Here is a 22,072-nt window from a genome sequence, read left to right as displayed (position 1 = left end):
CTTATAATTGAGTGACACTGGACAAGCCACTTAACCTTTGACTGCCTCAGTTTCTTCAACTGTGAAATGGGAATAATAACAGCATCTACCTTACAAGGTCGATATGAGGATCAAATGAGATATTTGTAAAGCAATTAGCACAGTGCTTGACACATAGTAGGTATTACATAAATGCTTATTTCCTTTTCTTCCCTCTTAATCTCTCCTTCTTAGTCTCCTTTGCTTATCACTAATGGTGGATATGCCCCAAGGCACTGTTCTGGGTCTTCTTCCCTTACCTATGTACATTCATTCACTTGGTGACCATCATCTCCTAGGACTTAATTTTCATCTCTATGAAGATGACTCCCAGGTCCATATTCTAGCAGCTGGCTCTCTCCTTAGTTCTAGTCCCAAATTGCCAACTACCTTTTGGACATTTCAAACTGAATGTCCTTTAGACATCTCAAAGCTAAGCCATCCAAAACAACTCAGGATTTCATTGCTTGTTCTGAACTTCTTTATATCTACCAATGGTAGATTCCACTTCCAGGCTTCCAAGTTCATAGCCTTGACTGTATACACTGCCATTACCCCTATGTCCATCAGTTGTCCTATCTTGTTTCTGTCTCCATCACACCTCTTCCATATGTATCCTCCATGTCACTCGCACATTTTTTAACTACCCCGTGATCTCTTGCCAGATCTATTGTAATGTCCTAATTGTTCTCCCTGCCTCAAGTCTCTTTCCACTTCAGTCCATCCTCCACTCAACTTCCATAGTTATTTTTTTAAAGTGTAGGTCTGACCATGTCACCCCTCTACTCAAACTCTAGTGGTTCTCTTTTGCCTCTAGGATCAAATAGAAATTTATCTGTTTGGTATTTAAAGATTTTCACAACCTGTTGGAAATACTGCTTTTCCAGTCTTATTACTCATTACTCCCTTCCACACACTCTATGGTCTGGCTTTGGTGGCCATTAAGCCATTTTGCACACATTACACTCCATTCCTACCTCTGCCTTTGCATTGGCTGTCCCTCATGTCCAGAATTCTATTTGCTGCCCTTTGCATCTTGGAATGTCCACTAATTTTCATGACTCAAGTGCCACATTCTGCATGAGACCTTTCCCTGTTCCCCAGCTCCCTCACAATATTGCCCCATATCTGCCTCAGTTGTGTTGTGTACCTTCCTTTATATGTCTATGTTGTCTCCCCATTAGAATGTGGCTTCCTTGAGGGCATGGGCTATCACTTTCCTCTTTGTATTCCCAGTGCCTAGCATAGTACCTGGCACATGGTAGGTGCCTAATAAATGCTTCTCAATTACTTGGTGAATTATCAAATACTGAGCTAAAATCTAGGCCAATTTTATGGTATTACATTGAACCTCCATTCAAGAAACCCTGTCAGACACAAAAATGAGGTTAGTCTGGCATGACCTATTCTTGATGAAGTGACTTGGCTCTTCATTATAATCTGTAATTGAAGTCAAGCTCCGTGCTCTGTAATTTACAGACTTTACTCTCTTCCTTTTTTTTTTTAAATGGGGACATTTGCCCTCTTCCAGTCCTATAGCACCTCTCATATTTTCTATGGTCTTTTGAAAATAACTGACAATTCAGCCATTACATCTGCCAATTCTTTCCGTCCTCTGTGAAATCATAAGTCTGATCCTAATTACTTGACCTCGTTCTTATCATACCATCCAGGATGAATAGCATTCTTCTCCATTCTTTTGACCCATTATAGCTATAAATGTCCTTCTTGTCCTTAACATTCATCTCCAGCCTCAATTAAACTGGGTTTTAACACAGCTTACAGAACATTGTCCTTCTATTGCTGTGGCTTTGCTCTCAGCAGAGCCATGTATGTGGGGGGAAGGGGAGGGAGGATGCCCAGGATGGCTCAATTCACATCTTCTAAACTTCTCAAATAAAAGGATTTGAGAGCCTCACTGTAGAAATACTGCATGTCCCAGAAGTCTCTGGACTCGGGGTTTACTGCATGCTTTAAGGTAACCAGTAATGAAAATAAGGTTAAAGCTGTCGTCATCAAGAATTTCTAGGGCCTTCTTGTTTAAGTGTTGTTTTGTCCTTTCATGCCCCATTAGGGGTTTTCTTGGCAAAGATACTGGAGTGATTTGCCGTTTCCTTCTCTAGCTCATTTTACAAATGAGGCAACTGAGGCAAACAGGGTTAAGTGATTTGCATAGGGTCACACAGTTAGTAAGTATCTGAGGCCGGATTTGAACTTGGGTCTTCCTGACTGGAAGTCCAACGCTTTATCCACTGCGCCACCTAGTGACCCCCTTATTTAATTATGTCGAATAATATCCAGCATAGCATAACTGTATTGTTTTAGTTGTTATTCAAGTAACTTAGACCATTTTTCTTTTCTCCAATATGATTCCCTCATTTGATACAATTCATTCTACTCTAAGAGGTAGCACAGATGGAAGATTTAAATATCTTCAAGAAGAGTTAAATATTTGGTTGCAAGGCATCATCGTAATCTGCAGTTTTAGGGAGGGAGATCTGACATCCCAACTTACTTATCCATGTAGGTGTTGATGGAATACTAGGGTCCATAACAGGGTTCTAAAGGAAGTTGGGGGTGTCAGGTCTCCCTCCCTAAAACTGTGGATTATGATGATGCCTTCATACAAAACATTTCATGGGGCTATGACTGGATGAAAAGGCATTTATTTAGTGCTTACCAAATGCCACCTGCTGGGCTGAGTACTTGGGAAACAAAAGCAAAAAGAGAAGTAGTCCTTGCACTCAAGGTGCTTACATTCTAACAGAAATGTAAAAGATAACATGGATAGAGGAGTTGGGGCCAGGGAATGATGTGCTGGTTTGGCAAGTTGGGGGATAGTGAATTGATGTATCAGGCACACATTTGACATGCCTCTTCCAGAAGCAGTGGTCCTTTTGCTTTGATTACTGTGCCCAGAGAAAGAGGTGGGGGAGAATTGAGGAGGAGAAGAATTTGTACTTCCTCTGTCACCTGGGGCTAGGTTCCAAAAATTCCTGGGATTAGGAGTATGCATCTGTGGTAGACTGAATCTGAGGTAAGACTTGGTGTGACTATGAACTTTGTCTATGCTCAAATAGTTTGTAAACCCAGAGCTCCAGAAAGTTGTGCTGTACTAGATTTCATGGTTAATGCTAGGCTCTGAGAGGTAGAAGACCTGGGTTTTAGGCCTTACCATTAATTGCATTTCACTTAGGCAAGTCACTTGACTTCTGGGTCTCCATTTCCTAGTTGTGAAATGAAAGGGTTGCTCTGATGAGCTACAAGACCCTTTTCAGCCGTTATGATCCAGTAATTTTTCTTATGCAAAGTGATATGATATATAAGATATTTATGATTTCACCTTAAACTCAAAATCATTTGACAGAAACCTACATATTATCCATGGGCAGCTAGGTGGCTCAGTGGATCAAGAACTGGACTTGGGACCAGCTTCAGACACTTAGTAGCTGTGTGACCCTGGGCAAGTTACTTAACCCTGTTTGCCTCAGTTTCCTCATCTATAAAATGAGCTGGAGAAGAAAATGGCAAACCACTCCAGTATCCTTGCCAAGAAAACCCCAAAATGAGTTCACAAAGAGTCAGACATGACTGATATGACTCAACAACAACATATATGATCCATCTGGAAGGCTTCAAGGAAATGGGTTTGAGTTAAATCTTAACCAAAGTGTAATATTTGATTGGATTAGGTGAAGGAAGCTGGATTTTTTTTTAAATTTAAAGGAAAAATAACAAGTGAATCTTTTCATACTTATTTTCTTTCACAATAATTCTATAAGGAAATGTCAGAAAAATAACAAGTTTAGACAAACTTGATTCTCTAGTTGAGAATCCTTGATTCTCTAGTGTATAGGTTCTCAACTTAGGGTCCATGTACTTGGTTCTTCTTATATATATTTTGATAATATTTCAATATAATTGGTTTCCTTTATAATCCTATGTTTTTTATTTCATGCATTTAAAAAAACATGATTCTGGGTAGTAGTCTGCAAGCTTTACCAGATTACCAAAGGGTAACAGAAGATAGAAAAGATTAAAAACTCCTGCTCAGTTCATGATAAATTTTTTTTTAAAGTATACGTTCTATGTAGTTCACTTCATAGGACCATAGATATAAAGCTGGAAGAATCCTCAGAAACCATACATCTAATACAATGATCTAGTTCTTTTGTAGATGATAATATTAAGGATTAATAAATAAATGACTTGCCCAGTCACTGAGATAGTAAAGTGTCAGAGAAAGTATTTGAACCTAGAACCTCCAACGCCAGAACCAGTGCTCTTTCCACTGTACTAAGCAAGCTTCCTCCCTCAATTTTTGGTAAGTTATTGAATCATTACATTTCCAATCTTTAAGGGGACTTAGAAGTCACCTAGCCTAACATACCACTAAGTGCAAAAATCTCCTCTCTAGTGTCTCTGATGAGTGAGCAGCCAGTTTTGGCTTACACCCTTTCAGTGATAAGGAATTCAATATAAAGCAACCCATTCCACTTTTTGAAAATTCACATGGTAACAAAATCCATCCTTATACTATATCCAAATATACCTGTCTCTAATTCACTTACCCTAATTCTGTTCCCTGGAGCTTCACAAAGTAAAGCTAATGTTTCCAAATATTTAGACACAGCCACCATTACCTTCACCCCCCTAAAAAACAAAAAAACAAAAACAAAAACAAAACTTCTCTTCCTCAGACTGAACATCCCCAAGTCCTTTGGTCATTGTTTATCTGCTACAATTTCTTCATCCTGAACATCCTGGTCACTTACCCCCAGACACACTACAGTCCCTCAAATTCCCTGCTTTAAAATATTCTTCCCTGAACTGAAGTCATGTAAATACTTCAGATGAAGTCTGATAAAAGTACAGTCTTGTATATAGTAAGACTACAACTTAGCCTTTATTGTTAAACTACATCTTTTAGTGAAGTGTTCCTTTATCCATTCAGCTAGGATTTCGTAAATATCTACTTTGTAGATATCAGGAGGTTCTGAGTCAAGTATCAGAATAGCTACAGACATATCAGATAAGACACTGCTTTCACAGAAATTATGGTCTAGTGGTGAGAGATGATACCTATAAATAATGATAATACAGAAATATTTCATAAGTCCAGTGATTGGTGAGGCCTCAGGAGAAGGGAATGTCATTACTGATTGTGGAAACTGATGAACTTTTGTGGAAAGACATCTTGTATCTGAATTTTAAAGGTCTGGCCTGAACCTGTGCTTTTATTGGAGTAGGGAATTCCCATAGAGGAAATCCCTTCTTCCCTGGTAAATCAAAGTCTGCTTTGAAATTTAAATCTTAGAATAGTTGCCTGGGGCACTAAGAGGTTAAGAGGCTTGCCATTGCACAGCCAGAATATGTTAGATGTGAGACTTCAACCCAAGTCTTCCCTACCAGAGGTCGATTCTCTGCTGCTTCTTTTTAGGGGGAAAGAGAGGATGTAAAAGAGTGAAAAGGGGATTCTTGCCGCAGAGAACAAAGTCACAGAGGTGGAAAAGAATAGAGTCTGAATGGGAGGAAGGAGAAGGTCATAAGCATTAATTAAGCACCTCCTATATGCCAAGCACTCTGCTAAATGCTTTATAAATATTATCTCATTTGATTCTCATATTAATATAATGGATGGACCTACCTGGGAGGCAGGTGCTATCACGATCTCCATTTTACAGTTGAAGCAACTGAGGCAAACAAATCAAATGACTTTTTCAAGGTGGTTCAATTTGGCTAAATGTAAAGGAGAATAAAATATGAACTAAGACCCAGAATAGTTGGTAGGAAAAATTCCTTTTTTTTTTTTTGGCAGCTATATCACACTGTTGCTACCCTGTTGACCCGTTAAGCATACGGTCAACTTCTTACTACTCTGTTTGTTTGTTTGTTTTTTCAGTTGAATCACTGTTAGGCTTTCCCCTCCAGCATTTGTATACTTGTTGGCCCTTTAATTCTATTCACTTGTATCTTGTTGGTTTCACACCATCATTCTTTTGAGTCCTGATTCTGTTGTTCAGTGTATTGAATAGAGGTTCAGAGGTAATATTTCTTCATGTTTCCCAGAAAAATAAATCCTCTCTTTAACTTTCACAGATGTTATATTTATTCTTGACTACTAGTGGATCACTTAGGTATTTGACATCAGCCCTTTGTGGTCAAACAGTGTCTGTGCTTTTGCACACAGTCTCTAATGAATATTCAGATTATAGACCTGTAATGCACACTGAACACCTATTTGGCTAGATGCAACTCAGATTATCTCCAACTTAATTCTTGTTAAAATGTAATTCCATGGATTGTTGTCAAGTCAAACTTGACTTGAGCTCCATAACATGGTCCAGTTAAATGTCGAGAATTCCATTTTCTTTAAGTGGTAATAACTTTCAGTGTGAGTGAGTTCTGTATTAGCCAATGCAAAAGCTTTTGGTGAACATTGCTTTCTTGGTATAAAACCAATCCTGGTCCCTCTATGATCTATAATAATAATAAGGTTATCTAGTCCAACTCCCCCATTTTATAATTGAGGAAATTCAAGTCCAGACAATTGAGTGACTTGTCCAAAGTCATACTGAACTGTGAGAAACAGTAGACTTAGATCTACAGAAAGCAACACCAGTGTGTATGGGAGGCAGATGACCAAATCTGTTTATGTTTCTTGTTGTCATGCTCTCCAAATGGTGCCAAATTCAAGCCAGGATTGTCCTTTTTTACACTTTTCCTACAGGTAAAATCATTGGGAGGCTTGATTCTTTTTTAAAATATCCAGTTATAGCACCAGATCTTTAAAAAATCTTTTCACTATAAAAAATTCTTCAAAATATGGCCTAGTGACAAACTCCCATCTTTTGGGGTTTATGTGCTCCCTCTCTGCTCAGGCCCTATATCAGCCACACACTTAAGTAGGTGCCCTGAAGTACTGCCTTCTGCTGACTGACAGCTTCACACCAGCATCTTCTAGCTCATCCATTACCATCAGTAGTATCTCTTTTTGTTCTCTCTGTGTTTTTCCAAGTACAATGAGATATCCACGTACATCAATATTTGTAAGCATTTCATATCACCAGATACTTTTTGCATTTTCTTTTGAAATAGCTGGCATTCATATAGGGTTCTAAGATTTGCAGAGCACTTTACAAATTTCTTCTCAATTTATCCTCATAGCTACTCTGGCAGGTATGTGCTGTAATTATCACCATTTTACAGGTAAAAGTGTTGGATGCCCTATTAATTCCCTGGGTTATTCGCTTATACTGGCAACATCTTATTGGGAAGATGATGGCCTTCTTATTCTTCTTTTCTTCTGTCATGGGGATTTTAAAGTAGCTGCTGTGCAGTTCTAAGGTTGAAACCCATTGGCTGCTGAGCAGACAATCCAAGGCATCTTGAACTAGCTACATATTCAAAGTCAGATAATCCAAACATACCTGTATCTTCCTAGTCATCTTCCATACCCAAATCACTGGACTTTCAGGCCACAGCTATCCTGTCATCATACACATCCACATGGGTTGCCTCATCTTAGGAGGTTACTAACATTTTCCTCTAATCACACCCCAGCTCACACCTGTCATTATCTAATTCTGTTTCTTATCCTTCACAAAACTTTCCCTAGAACTTGAGTCAGCTTTTTCATATGCTTCAACTCCTGTACAACTTTCTGGGAATTTAACTCCAAAAAAGAGTAAGGAATATGTGTGTGATTACGATCCTTTAGGAAAGAGTATTAACTGACATTTACACAGAACTTCTAGGGTTAAAAAGCACTTTACATGCATTATCCCTCTTGATCCAATACAACTCTGGGAATCTGTAAGCATTTTAAAAATGTGTTACAGTCTTGCCATTTTAACAGCCGAGTATTAGAAATTTATTTTATGTGAATAACAAGTAATTTTGAAGACTTGCCTTTTATGGTGGGTAATAAGAATCACTCTAATCAGTGAATGTGTCCAAGTGAAATGAGCATAATTTTCTTAACCCTGCTTTTAATGTCCTCATTCTCACTTTTCAGACTGGCACAGTTGGAAAGGACTGTTGGTTCCATCCTCACAGAAGGCACTTCTACCATAGGAATTGCGTAAGTAAATCATGTAATTAGAGCTGCTGGGAAAGGCTATTTCATTTGATTATGGCTGTCTGAAGTAATCTTCATTGATTGTGGCTCTGAATTTTGATCCCAATCAAAGTAGATAAGTGAGGTTGCTAAAAAAACAAGTCTGCATAAATTTTATAATGGGATAAATTGCCTACGTTTATTTGTTTGAAATGCCATTTATGCTAAATAAAATACCTTACATTTATCAACATTTCTACCTAAAGAAATCAGGTTACTTCAGTTAGAATAAAAGGTAGACTCATTCCACTTGTCTACTCTTTCTCATTCGGCCCACTTAATTTAAGAAATGTCATCAAGTGATTGTACGTGCATTCCTGTAACAACTCAGACTCATATTTTCTCCAAATTTCCTGACCTTTAATAACTCATGTCCCACATAGATAGTTAACTTGAACATACTTCTTCTATACTGCAAACTTCTCTTCCCAACTAAGAACTGGAAAAGCTGCATTGTGTTAGAATGAAGGATATTTACAAAAGAAATGTAATTTTTAAAATATTTCTATTACTTTCCCTATTACTTGATTTTAGACTTTTTTGTTTTGGGGTTTTGTTGGGGGGGTCTTCATTCTTCTATCCCACCTACTCCCTAAAAAATCATCCTCATTAATTAAAACTCTTGAGCATGACAGATGCCCATAAATGATTTGAATTGCAGTTCTATAGTTTCTCTTCATTTGCTTGGAAGAACTTGCAACTTCAGTGTTCTTTGAGGTTGGAGCTTATAAAGAAGTCATAAAGCTGACAGCTATTCCTAAAATCTCTTTTACTGAAAGTGAAATGTTTGAGAGCAATATAATTTGATATATACTCTGAGCTTTGAACATAGCATTCCATCTGGTAACTGTTTAAATTTTTTAGAGTCCCAATGATATGATATTGAATGTATAGAAACTCCCCACTAACTTTTAGTCACAAGACTAATTTAAAATAATATAGCATCAATTTATGCTGTATAATCAATAAAAGATCTTTTTCTGTCTGTGAAACTATAATATAGTTCATTTTTGTTATGTTATTTGTTGCTTACCATATCCAAAACCTATCTATTCTTTTCTTTGAAAAAAAATATCTATGGTGTAAAGAAAGCCTTGAGATTTCTCTGTAGTGTACAAGGCTCTGTATTTTTTCATTACTTTATCCTGATTCATTTACCTGTATATAATCAGTCTCTACCAGCTTCTCAGAGCAAGCATCAGATTTAATAAGAAGCCAAAAGAAAGAATAAAGGTGAGAAAAAGATGTGGCACACAATTGAAACAGTTCAATCTTGAACCAATTAAAGAAATTAAAGAATATTGAAAATGAAAAATGGGAAATTCATAGCAGAAATTATATCAATCACCAGCTATAATAATTTTATATGGAAATTTAACCAATCTAAGTCAGTTGCCTTAACAAGGAGACCTAAAAAGCACCTTAGCAAACATTTTATGTTCTTGCCAGAAAAGAAAGGTGGCAGCCAATGATTTAGAACATAAACTTATCTTTCACATCTTATTAAGAAGAATGATGGACGATTATTGAACAATATCACCTTGTAAAGCAGAGAACATCCATGGAAGGTAAAACCAGTGTTTAATAAGTTTGACTAGAAAGTGAAGTCATCCTGAGAGCATTTAAGGATGCAAAGAAGATGAGAGCAACAAAGAAAAAAAACAAATGGAAGAGATTTGCAAACATTTTTATAGCAAACTGTTTTCATCATGAACGATAGTAAAGCTACCATTGAAGTCAAAGTCTCAGATGTACTTTTAGGGAAGGCAGAGATGGTGCTAAAAACGACTGGAAAAACCACCTTACTGGATCAAGTACATAGAGGAAATCCATGGGAGATGACACAATTATAAGATCATTAAAGAACTGATTCACATGGTATCTTAAGGAAAAAATGCCAAACGTATGGCAAAATTATCAGACCTCATTAATACCTGAAAGAGGTGATCAAAAAAACATCAAAAACTTCCAGCCTATTTTCCCATCTATACAAAATCTTCAAGACACTCTTCTATAGTTCATAAATCAAGGGCATACTCAATGAGAATATTAGTTAAGCAGATTTTCACAATTGACTAAAAGATGTAAAGAATTTGAGATTTCACAGTACTTGTTTGTTGGTTATGAAAAAGCATTTTATTCAACAAAGCAAAATATTCCTTAAAGTCTTTCTTCCAACAAGGTGTCTCTCAATACATAATAGAAGCATTCAACATTCCTTGAGACATGTAACAACAGAAATAATCCAACTGAACAGCCATCTGGCCATAAACATTAGCTAAGACATGACTAAAACAGGAAGATGTATGCTTACCAAAGGTACTTGTCACTGAAATGGAGTTCCAGTATAGCGTCCACTCCCAAAAAAAAGTTCCCTGTGAACAGTGAGATCTTCTAGATATACTTATTTGCATGTAACATTATGCTGGTTGCATGAAGTCTTGAAAATATCTTGCAGAAATGGCCATATCCATCTCCATGACCAATATCCGTAACAGTTCAAGAGTCAACCCTGATCACCCACAGAGGATAGACCAAGTAGATGAAGAATATTTATTTCCCTGATTGACGCGTAGGTGTAAGAACATCCTATAGAGCAGGGCTTCTTAAACTTTTTCCAGTTGTGACCCCTTTTTTGTGTTTTGGCAGCATTTGTTGGCGGGTATGCCAGCATGTGCAGTGCAAAGTGTGCATGTTTTGTGTTCAGAGCCAAGTTACACAATGCAACATGGGCAAGCACTGTGAGAAACACCTCAGATTCATTATGCATTTGATTTTTAATTAATTTTTCATCATTGCATATTCAGAAACCTTTTACTGTTGTCATATTTTTCACCAGCCCACTGTCACAGTTCACAGTTTAAGAGACACTGCAATAGAGCTTGTCCATCAGCATGTATACTTGGGACAAGGTAATGAATTCAGTCCAGAATTTAACATGGGCTGATTGCCTTCAGGAAATTACAAAACTCCTTTAATGACCACAAGCTTCTTGTAGAAATAAAAGACCACTTTTTAAATACCAATATTCTGTTGATAAGGTGTATGACTCTGAGATATGGAATACAAGTCTTCAAAGAATTGAAAATGAGTATCACATAGAGGTCAGTGGAAAGGTATTTGATGAGTATGAGCATGCTGCAACATAATATCAGTGAGAAACTTCAAAGAACAGGAGTAATAAAAGATATCATTAGAGAAATATGTGACAGGAAAAGAAGATGGGTCAATCATGTAGTGAGAGTCAGGGATGGTGAGTGGTCAGACCTAGTGCTCTTCTAGTTAGTCTTCCCCTGAGGTTGGGAGAAGGTAAGAAAGGTCTTCAGCATGTTGTGTAAACCCTATGATGGTGACCTTATAGGAAGACATGGATGAGAGTTGCTCAGAATTAGTCAATGAGTAGGTTCAAGGAAACATTTTGAATCCATAAATAAAATCCCTGATCCTTTTAAATATTTGCATGCTTATGCATTGGGATATAATGACTTCTAAGTCAATATAAACTTATAACACAAACTCTTTGGGATTTTCAAAAATACACATTAACATTAGCATCATTATGTGTCCAAAGAACTCCATATTCTCAAATATATTCCTATCCTCTGGTGGATCTCTAGCCCCATTGATGTGGGTGCTACCTTGAACAATACAAATGGGAATGTGTCTATGTTTGCCCAGTACTCATGTCTTCCTATAAATGCTGCACAGATGATCCACTTAACATCCTGAGGTTCTTCTACCCATTTTGACAGAGTGGATATTAATAAAGCATAATAATCTAGCAAGCTATATCCCTCATATCAAACATTCTGACAAATATGCACCTATTTACACTATTTTTGTTTGCTTTATTCTATAAATTACAAATGTTGCTCAAATTCAGTATTTCATGTAATAAAATTCATAAAATTACATGTATACTGTCTACAAAGAAAGGGCTTGTTGTGCAAACTTCTAAGCAAGAATTAACTGTTTTCAAATAACTTTATCAACATCCATTTATATATAATGAATGTACTAATTACAAATTCACTGTTATATTTATTGTATGACCCTGAAGATCCTCTCCTTATCAGTGCTTTCCTTAACAGTCTGGATTAGGTGTGTACTTTCAAGGAATAGTTATATCTCTTTTTTAAAATTCTCTTGACTCATTGTTTTCACTTCTTTAGATTGTCCTGCCTCTAATTTGTCTGAATTAGAGAAGTTATACTGTATAGAAATATGTGGCCATTTTTTCTTCTTTTTTAGGGTTTTAGAGCAGCAAATAATTTTTCTGCAGTATAATAGCTACAATTTTCAGGCACCATTTGATCTTAAATTCCTACCTTCATCTGCTCACTCGGGAACCAGTGGCAAAATCCTTTATCTTCCTTTTAAAAACAAAGATTTAAAAATTAATTCAGTCACTTTTATTGGCTTGACAGAGATGTGTGCAAGTATCAAAGTCAAAACAAATATATAAAGTGATTCTGTTGGAATTTCAGCTACTCACCACTGTTGCTTTTTATTTTTTTAATTTATAAGTGATATCACACTGTGCTATTAAAGTTTTGTTGGTGTTTTTTGTTTTAAACCAAGGTCATTTTCCAATCTATTACTACCCCCACTGAACCCTCCTTTTAATAAGGAAAAACAATTATCTTTGCTTTTTTTTTTTCAATGTAAAGTGATGGAAATTTGCTCAGATTCCTTCAAGAAGAATCTCTGCTCTAGTTATTCAAAGGAAGTATTGGGGGAGGGTGGATGGGGTGGTATTTGACTTTTATTTCAATGCAGAATTAAGGATTATTACTTTGTACTTTGCAGATTTTTGTCTAAGTTTAATCAGTCCTCTGTACTTCTACTGAGATGTGGTTCATCCCTTCTTGGTCTCCTTCCTTCTTGCCATCTTTTCTTTCCTCACTGGCAGTATAATGTGCTAGACCTGCCATCAAGCAAGCTGGGTTCCATGACACTGCCCAAGACATTGTGACTAGGGACAAGTTGCTTAACCTCACAAAGCCTTAATTTCTTCATCTGTAGTACTTGGAACACCCACCCTCTAAAGGACTACGTCAACATTACTACCATCATCCTCACAGTCATTCCCTCCTTCTCCCAAGTCATCATCTTACTGACCAGTTGATCCACTAAGGAACGTACAGACTTGTGGGGAGAGGATGTAGCATAGATAGCAATTGCTGCCCCTAATAAAGGTCCTTAAGCCTGTAACTGGAAATTGGAAAGAAAAATAATTTGAAATTATTAGATAAGAAAGATAAATTAAAATTATTAACTTCCAGTGTAGCTGCCAAAATAACCTTCCAAAAGCATAGATCTGACCGTGTCATTCTTCCATTCAGTAATATTCAGTAGCTCCCTATGGCTTCTAAGTAATTTTAACCTGTTAAGTAAAACCCTGCTTAATTGAGGCCTTCTGGTAGTTAATCGAACAGTATAATTTTTAAACTCAAATTAAAAATGTGAATACATGAGATTGATAGGTAGGATTATTTCTCCTTGCTTTTATTTGTGCTTTATTACTTTTAATGGGAGGTAGCTAATTAAAATCAAAATTCCCAATCCTTTTTAAAAAAAAAACCTGCAAAGATATCATTGTCTAAGTTTTGAAATAAAAATACTATTTCAAAATCAGCCTTTTCTCGATCCACCATATTTTTATCCTCCTTTCAAAAATCATCTTTTTGTTCTCTTTAGGTGTAACAGCATCCATTATCTTATTGTAATTGTTTAGAACTGCATGCCCTAAAAGATTTTTTTTTCTCATCTGTATATAAAACAGATCATCTGTTCATTTTTGAGTTTGTAATACATATCTACCTGAATGAAACGAGCCAGAAAACGTGGATATGTTTAGTACATGTACGCTTCCTGCTTTGTGAATTTGTTCTCAGCCCTTCAAAGCAGAATCATAGGGGAAGTCAGACTTCAAGGCAAACTCAGCCAAGCTGTCAGACTGATCATCCCTGTTCAATCTTTACAGCCAACACACTTACACGAGCTTCTGCTTTTGTTGCTTTTGTTACCCTAGAGGGGATGAACATTCGCTCATCCTCCGGTATTGTCAGGCACTGGGAGGAGAGCCCCCTGTGAGTCAACTTCAGAGTCCAACACAGATCTTGAAATCAGTGGAAAGAAAGGAAAGGGCAGAGCTGGAGCAGACCATTGCCAACTTGGAGGAAGAACAAAGGTGGGTACCCTTTGCCAATGGCAAATCTTCCCAGCGGAAAGGAGTTTAAAAAAAAAAGACCTTTTAATACCTTGGACTTAATTTATGAACCTGACGCCCATTTTCTATATTTGTTCACCAAACAAGAAATTAGTATTAGGCAGTGAAACTGGTTTTATAGGGAAGAGTCATACTGGGAAACTGACTGCTGTTTATGGTGCCATTTGTAGGTGAAATTATGAAGTTGAATACAGAACAAGGGGGTTTGCTCAGAACGGCACTTTTTGTTCCATGGTTCTTATTCAATTCAGATGTACGGTTGGAAGCCAGGCCATCTTGGCACGAGCTCCTTGGGACCCATAGGCATATTTAATCGAAAAGATTTGTAGAATTAAGAGGCAGGCGATAAGACAACTGATGCACACTGATACCGAATGAAATTCCTTTTCATCTTTCTCTGTGTCCGTGTTAGGATCCTACAATCAGAATATGACCGGTTGAAGGAACAACACCTTCGATCGACGCTGAGCCCCCCCAGTTCACCTCCAGATTCCAACATACCTCCTCATCACACTGCTGAAGACTCAGAGCTCATAGCAGAAGCAAAGCTGCTTAGGGAGCACAAAGGTCGCCTGGAGGCCAGAATGCAGATTTTGGAAGATCATAATAAACAGTTGGAGTCTCAGCTTCAGCGACTCCGACAGCTGCTTGAACAGGTATGGCATGCAGCCTCCCAGGCCCCAAAAGATGCAGAGCCCTTGTCTGCATAAAACAATTTGACTTTGACTTTCAAAAATGTATTTAAAAAGCTTTTGAGATCTCTTTCACTGAATGAACTCATGCATGCTGTATTCAACAGAGGAAACACTATTTCTATATTGTTTCTGAAAGAATGTTGATGAGAAGGGAGTTTGTATGGATCGTTTATTTGCTGCTGGCAAATGAGGAAATTTTGTAATTCTAGGAGGAAATATGGAAATTATTGAGGCAGGTAGGTGGTATGGTGGTTAGAGCACTGGACCTGGAGTAAGCAGGAACTGAGTTCAAATTCCACCTCGGACATTTACTAGCTGTGTGACCTGGGGCAAATCACTTTATCTCTGCCTCAGTTTCCTTATCTGTAAAATAGGGAAAGCACCTACCTTCCAGGGTTGTTGTAAGGATCAAATGAAATGATAATTGTAAAACATTTAGTACAACACCTATGCTACGTAAATGTTAGCAGCTGTTGTTATTATTATTACTATCATATGCTTAAGTGTAAAGTGGAGATAATATTAACACTGTCTCCCAGAGTTCTTGTAAAGACTGAATGGGATAATATAGGCAAAGCTCTTAGCACAGGCTCTGGAATACTTTGTTGTTGTTGAGTCATTTCAGTTGTATCCGATTCTTTGTGAGCCCATTTGTTTGTTTTTTTTTTAAATTTTGTTTTGTTTTGTTTTTGTTTTTTTGGCAAAGATACTGGTGTAGTTTACCATTTCCTTCTCCAGCTCATTTTATAGATGAGTAAATTGAGGCAAACAAGGTTAAGTGACTTGCCCAGGGTCACAGAGTCAGTAAGTGTCTGAAGCCCAGATTTGATCTGGAGATGAGTCTTACTGACTCCAGGCCTGGCACTCTATCCACTGTGCCACCTAACTGCCTGGGCAGGCATATAGTAGGTGCTCTTTGAATGCTAGCTGCAGTGATAATAATAATGGTGATGATGCAGCACAAAAAAGGCTCTCCAGTCCTAAATTGAAACCTTGACCTAAGCATGCCTCCCTAACCCCCAACCTCACATCCTATTTTACAGATAAAATGACCAAAGCCCCAGAGGTAAATTGATGTTCTCTAGGGCCAAACAGTAAGTAGTAGAACCAGGATTTCAATCCACGTTCTCTGATTGCAAATCCATCATGCTGTGAGACCTGGTTTGAGTTCTGACTGTGGCACTCATCATGTTACCTTGGGCAAATCCTCTTCAGATTCTAGTCTCTAAAATAAAACTTGCAGTACCTGTCTCACAGTTGTGAGGAAAGTGCTCTGTGAAAAGAGAGGCTATCCAAATGTGAGTAGTAACTCACATTAGAAGACTTTTGTACACTATAGTCACATGGGATACAAAAGAACCGTATGGTCCTTCCCTACCCCTCTGGTGCATATTTGGTGAACAAGACAGTATCGTGTCCACTGTTGAGACTAAGGAAGGCTGAGATGGACTGATATAAAAAAAGGCAGAAAGAAATGATTTTATGGTTGTTGCAGGTGAATTTAGCACTGTAAAAATGAGTTTCAAAAATCAGGGGTGAGGTTTAGAGCCATTTATTTTAAAATTTTTAAATGATAAGATTTATTTTTTTTAAAATTATATCCCTTTATTCTCTGAATTATGGGTGGTGTTTTGGATTCTTTTGTAGCCTGAATCAGATGCAAAGATCAATGGAGTTACCCCTTCATCGTCTTCACAGCATTCAACATTGGACCAAGATAACAGCTCTCAATTGCAATCAGCAGGTTGGTATTATCCCAGCTCCTCCAAAAGGGGGCACACCAGTTGATGAGTAGGTAACACGGATAAAGATGATTTTAACATAGTAGGCACCTATTGGAGAGTTGAGGTAAGAGAAGTTTTGTATATTCTAAAGTAAACAGAAAGCTCATACAACAATACAGAAAAGTAGGATGTTGATTAACAGGCTGTTGGTTTGCCTGTGGCATGTAGCCAGTTTCCTCTGGGTATCCATCCTGAATTTATGTCTTTATTTCAAGGACTATTCCCTTAATCTATGGGAACAAAATAAGTCACTTATTTTGTTGCTTAACTCTTTATTATTCTGAAAGAAGGGACTTTTTTGCCCTAAGCAATAGCTTGAGGAAATAAAAAATAACATGGATGTCTAAGATTGATTCTTACTACCTGTGTGTCCCTGAGCTAGTAATTTTTTGGCTAGGCAGTACGGTGGATAGAGTGCCAACCAAGAATAAGAAAAACCCGAATTCAAATCTGGCCTCAGATACTTATTAGTTATTTGACCTTGGGCAAGTCACTTAACCTCTGTTTTCCTCAGGTTCTCAACCTCCCTCCCAGGGTTGTTGTGAGGATCAAATTAGATGCTATTTGTAAAGCACCTAGCCCAGTACCTGGCACATAGTAGGTACTATATAAGTGCCAGCTATTATCATCATCATCGTTGTTGTTGTTGTTGCTGTTGTTACATTACTATTTATGGGTTCCAGATTCTTAATCTGTAAAATGAGGTGGTTGGAGAGGGGGCCCCTCCTGCTCTAGATCTGTGATGCTTTGACTTTTGGCTCTATGCTAAGTAAATATCTATTGATTTTCCTTCTAAAATATAATTTTTCCACACATTCATAGATGCATAATAAATAGTATAGGAAAAATAGAGATGCCTCCGTGACTGTGTCTCATACTCTGTGATTGATATCATCACTAGGCCTTTTCCTCCAAGCCTGCCTGCAGCCAGTTAGTTGGTGAAAGTATGGTCAAAATACTGGCCAGGTTGTAGGTCTGCTTCCTTGACAGGCCAGTTGGAATTTCCCAAAGAGTCCACCCTGAGCCATCCTAGGCCACCATGTCAGTAATGTGTGCAATTGGTCTTGGGTCAGAGTAAGGAAGGAAGTCTGGATGACCTCTTCCCAGCTTTGGAATAACCCTTTGGAATAACATAAATCATGACTACTTGTGTGTCCTCAGGCACGTCATCTTTGTATAGAAAGAGGCAGTCCCTACCTCCCAAAAGGTATCACGCTCAAAGGCTAGTATATTCAGAGCATTAAAAATAGCAGTATAATGTAGTATGAAAGACATTAACCAGTACTTAAAATCACTTACTTATTTTATTGGGGCATTTTTTTTTACATTAAAAGAAGAGCTAATGAAATAATTTTATTCTGTTATTTTGAATACTTATTTAAAAAAAATACTAAATGCCTTACAGAGTTGGATTAAGCTATATGGAAAATACAAGCTAGGGATAAAAGGAGGTAGAAAAATGTAAGAAAAGAGAAAAAGAGGTAGAATGTGTCTTCCCACATGAGAAAGTATTTCGAAGTAAGTAAAATAGTCAATTTGCAACTGCTAAATGGAATTAATAAAATTAATAATGTGCTTGTTTTTTCTCCTCCAGTTAATTTTCATTTTCTCCTGATACATAGTTCCATGTAGCAAAATTTCTACATTTGCTTAACATTCACCCCAAATTTTTTAAACCAGATTTCTCTTTGAAATCTGTAAATTCTTGTTTTATCTCCAAAGACTGCCAGTTCTCAGTAAGAAATGTCTTAACAGTAAACCCTCCCAGAGATCTAGTGTTTTCTACCCAAGTTAGTTCTAACTGGAAGGTTGACTAGAGATTGATTTCAGAATGTGTGTTATCCTTTTTCCTCCTGTATCAAATTCATTGCTCACCTGGTTGTCACAGGTGCTGATGATTTGTTGGTCCCACCTCAAAATACCAGCACAGATCTGACAGATGTCATGGAACAAATCCACAGTACCTTTCCATCATGCTCCTGTAAGTGTTGAGTATCATTGAATCTTCTGGTTTATTTTTCCTTTCTTTGTTTCTCACATCCCCCCCCACCCCCCCACCCCCCATCTTTAGTAAGATAACAAAAAGCAATATTAAAAACAAGACTGAATATTATTTGTGAATAAATCACAAACACATTATACTGATGTAAAAAGCTAGAGCTTTAACCTCAATAAGATCACACCACCAAGATGGAATGTTGATATAATCCTATACTTCCTGGGATTGTTTGGTACACTCTGCAAATAGCAAAATGAAGCCAGATAGAATTGTAGATAGGTTTTTAAGAAGAAAATTGTCTTCCTTAATGTATATTAAAGAAACCACACTTCTTTAAAGAGGAGCATTTAGTATTATGGCAAAGAAGAGAACAAGATTCTAATGGAATTTTCTTTACTATTCAGAAATTGCTGCCTTTTGGTATCCCAGGTGTAATCATCAGATGCAGCTGCAGAAAGTGGTTGTGTTTTTTAGGACCTGTCCTGTCTTTTTTTTTTAATTTTTTTGTTTCTATTCCTTTCTTTCCTGTTGCACTGAAATGGGACTATTTTGGTGTGATATTGAGTATCACAGGTTGAGATGTTAGGTATTTTGTGTCTTACCAGGAAAAAAAAATAGCAGTTGGGCAAAGAGAGTGACAAGAGGGAATCCAAGGGGAAGTTTTTCAGTGTTTCTTATTCATTTTATTTGAAAAATCTAGAAAGTCACTAATCAGTGATTAATTCAAATATTTGATGAATATGATTCCTACCCACCAGGTCTAACTGGAAGGCTGAATAGAGATTGGTTTCAAAATGTGTGTTATCCCTTTTTCTCCTATATTAAATTCACTGCTTACCTGGTTGTCACAGGTGCCGATGATTTGTTGGTCCCACCTCAAAATACCAGCACAGATCTGACAGATGTCATGGAACAAATCCACAGTACCTTTCCATCATGCTCCTGTAAGTGTTGAGTATCATTGAACATTCTGATATATTTTTCCTTTCTTTGTCTCCCACATCCTCCCCCTCTCTCCCATCTTTAGTTAGATAACAAAAAGCAATATTGAAAACAAGACCAAATATTATTTGTGAATAAGTCACAAACACATTATATTAATAGAGAAAGTTAGAGCTTTCACCTTGATCAGAACACATCACCAAGCTGGAATGATGATATAATCCTATACTTCTTGGGATTGTTTGGTACATTCCACAAGTGACAAAATGAAGCCAGATAGAATCATAGATAAATTTTTAAGAAGAAAATTGTCTTCCTTAATATATGCCATATGAAGGAAACCATACTCCTTCAAAGAGGAGCTTTGATAATATAGCAAAGAAGAGAACAAGATACTAATGAAAATTTTTTTACTATTCAGAAATTCCTGCCTTTTAGCATCCCAAGTGTAATCATCAGATGCAGTTGCAAAAAGTGGTTGTTTTTTTTTTTTAGGACCTGTACTGTCTTTTTTTTTTTCCTATTTCTATTCCTTTCTCTCCTGTTGCCCTGAAATGGGACCATTTTGGTGTGAAGGGCTGATATTGAGTATCACAAATTGAGATGTTGGGTATTTTGGGTCTTACCAGGAAAAAGACAACAGTTGGGCAAAGAGAGTAACAAGAGAGAATCCAAGGGGAAATTTTTCAGTGTTTCTTACTAATTGTGTTTGAAAAATCTAGAAAGTTACTAATCAGTGATTGATCCAAATATTTGATGAATATGATTTCTTTGAAACCAGTCTTAGTTTTTTGTCTTACTCTGGGCAAGTTACTTAATCTCTGCTTGCTTCAGTTTCCTCATCTGTAAAATGAGGGCAATAGTAGCACTTACCTTGCAAGGTTGTCATGAGGATCGATTAAGATAATGTTTGTAAATCACTTAACACACTGTCTGGCACATAGTAAGCACTACATAACTGTTGGCCATTATCGTCTCATCTGGACTAAGCCAGTATGAGAAGGTCAGAAGAGTAGTGACCTTGGAGTCAGAAGAAGACAAAGAATCTGAACTTTCTTTCTTCTTTACTTTCTTGCCCTGTACCCCATGGACATTTCCTCACCATTAAAATGGGTATAATAATATATCTTTTTAAAAGAGGCCTAAGCCTCAGTCTCCACCTCAAAATTTCCCCTAAGCACAATTCCTGAAATTCCAGCAACTAGCTAAATATGTTCACTGACCCTCCTCAAAAGCAACCTGTCAGAAACTGATCTGACAAAATCTTTACCTCTCCTAACTCCTCTGTCAGAACCACAGAATTGGAGAATTGGAAGGGCCCTCAACTGTCATCTAGTCCAACACTTGTACGAAAGACATTCCGCAAAACCTGATGAACAGTTGACCAACCACTGCTTGAGTGTTTCCAAGACAGGGGAATCTACCACCTGTCAAGGCAGCCTACTGTACTTTTGAGTCACTCTGTTTGTTGGGAAATTTTTCTGGACTCCAAACCTAAATAGGCCTTCCTTTAGCCACTTCTGCATGCTGTTCTTGGTTCTACCCTTTGGAGTCAAACAAAACAATTCTGATCTTTACTTCATGTGACAGCCCCTCAGATACTTGAAAATAGCTTTTGCGTCTCCTTTCAGTCTTCTCCATACTAAACATGCCTAGTTCTTTCAGCCGATCAATTTTCAAATAATAAGGATGTAGGTACCATCATCTCTATTGACAGCCCTTCCTGTCATCAGGCTCAGTGCCTCAGAAATCTCTGACACTTTCCTTTTTTTTTTTCTTCACCCACTAGGACGTGTTTTGTCATTTTTTTTGTACCTCAGCAACATGTGTCCCATTCATCCCTTCATTTACATTACCTTTGTCACTATTCTGATTCAGGCATTTTTACCTCTTACCTGGGCTATTCTAATAGCTTGCTAACTGGTCTCTACTTCACCCTTCTTCTCCAATTCATTTTTTTACAATGCTATCAAAACAGTCTTTTTAATATACAATATCACTCCTCTGGTCAGAGAGCTTCTGTGGCTCTTTATTGTCTCTAAGATATTTTCTCAGTATTTAAGACTCTCTGCATTCTGACTTTAGCCTAACTATCTAGCTGTATTTTACACAACTCACCTTTGAACACTCTCCATTGTAGCCATTCCCTTGCCTTTGTACATGTTGTACCCCATAGCTGCAGTTGGAGTTGCTCCCCATTTTTGTTCCCACTCTTCCTTCAAGATCCACATCCTTGATAGCAGAGACAATGTCATTTTTTTATCTTTGTATCTCTAGGACCTA

The 22,072-nt window shown here is 37.4% G+C and overlaps 1 protein-coding gene across 10 annotated transcripts in view; it reads left to right on the top strand.

The window, feature by feature from the left end:
* UTRN (utrophin) overlaps positions 1 to 22,072 on the top strand; it is a 620,052-nt gene that overhangs the window by 585,829 nt on the left and 12,151 nt on the right. For 9 of the 10 annotated variants that reach the window (XM_027850670.1, XM_027850661.1, XM_027850663.1 and 6 more), the window contains 6 exons: positions 8,036 to 8,101; positions 14,172 to 14,330; positions 14,782 to 15,025; positions 16,712 to 16,808; positions 18,737 to 18,829; positions 19,699 to 19,791. In XM_027850670.1, coding sequence (XP_027706471.1) covers positions 8,036 to 8,101; positions 14,172 to 14,330; positions 14,782 to 15,025; positions 16,712 to 16,808; positions 18,737 to 18,829; positions 19,699 to 19,791 — 752 coding nt within the window. The remainder of the gene's footprint in view (positions 1 to 8,035; positions 8,102 to 14,171; positions 14,331 to 14,781; positions 15,026 to 16,711; positions 16,809 to 18,736; positions 18,830 to 19,698; positions 19,792 to 22,072) is intronic. The other variant, XM_027850667.1, reaches the window with a different exon arrangement.

This window comes from Vombatus ursinus, unplaced genomic scaffold (genome assembly GCF_900497805.2).
Source record: "Vombatus ursinus unplaced genomic scaffold, bare-nosed wombat genome assembly UNPS02009132.1, whole genome shotgun sequence".
Classification (NCBI taxonomy): domain Eukaryota; kingdom Metazoa; phylum Chordata; class Mammalia; order Diprotodontia; family Vombatidae; genus Vombatus; species Vombatus ursinus.
Note: the sequence above shows the minus strand (reverse complement) of the source record. Positions and strands in the feature narration are given on the sequence as shown.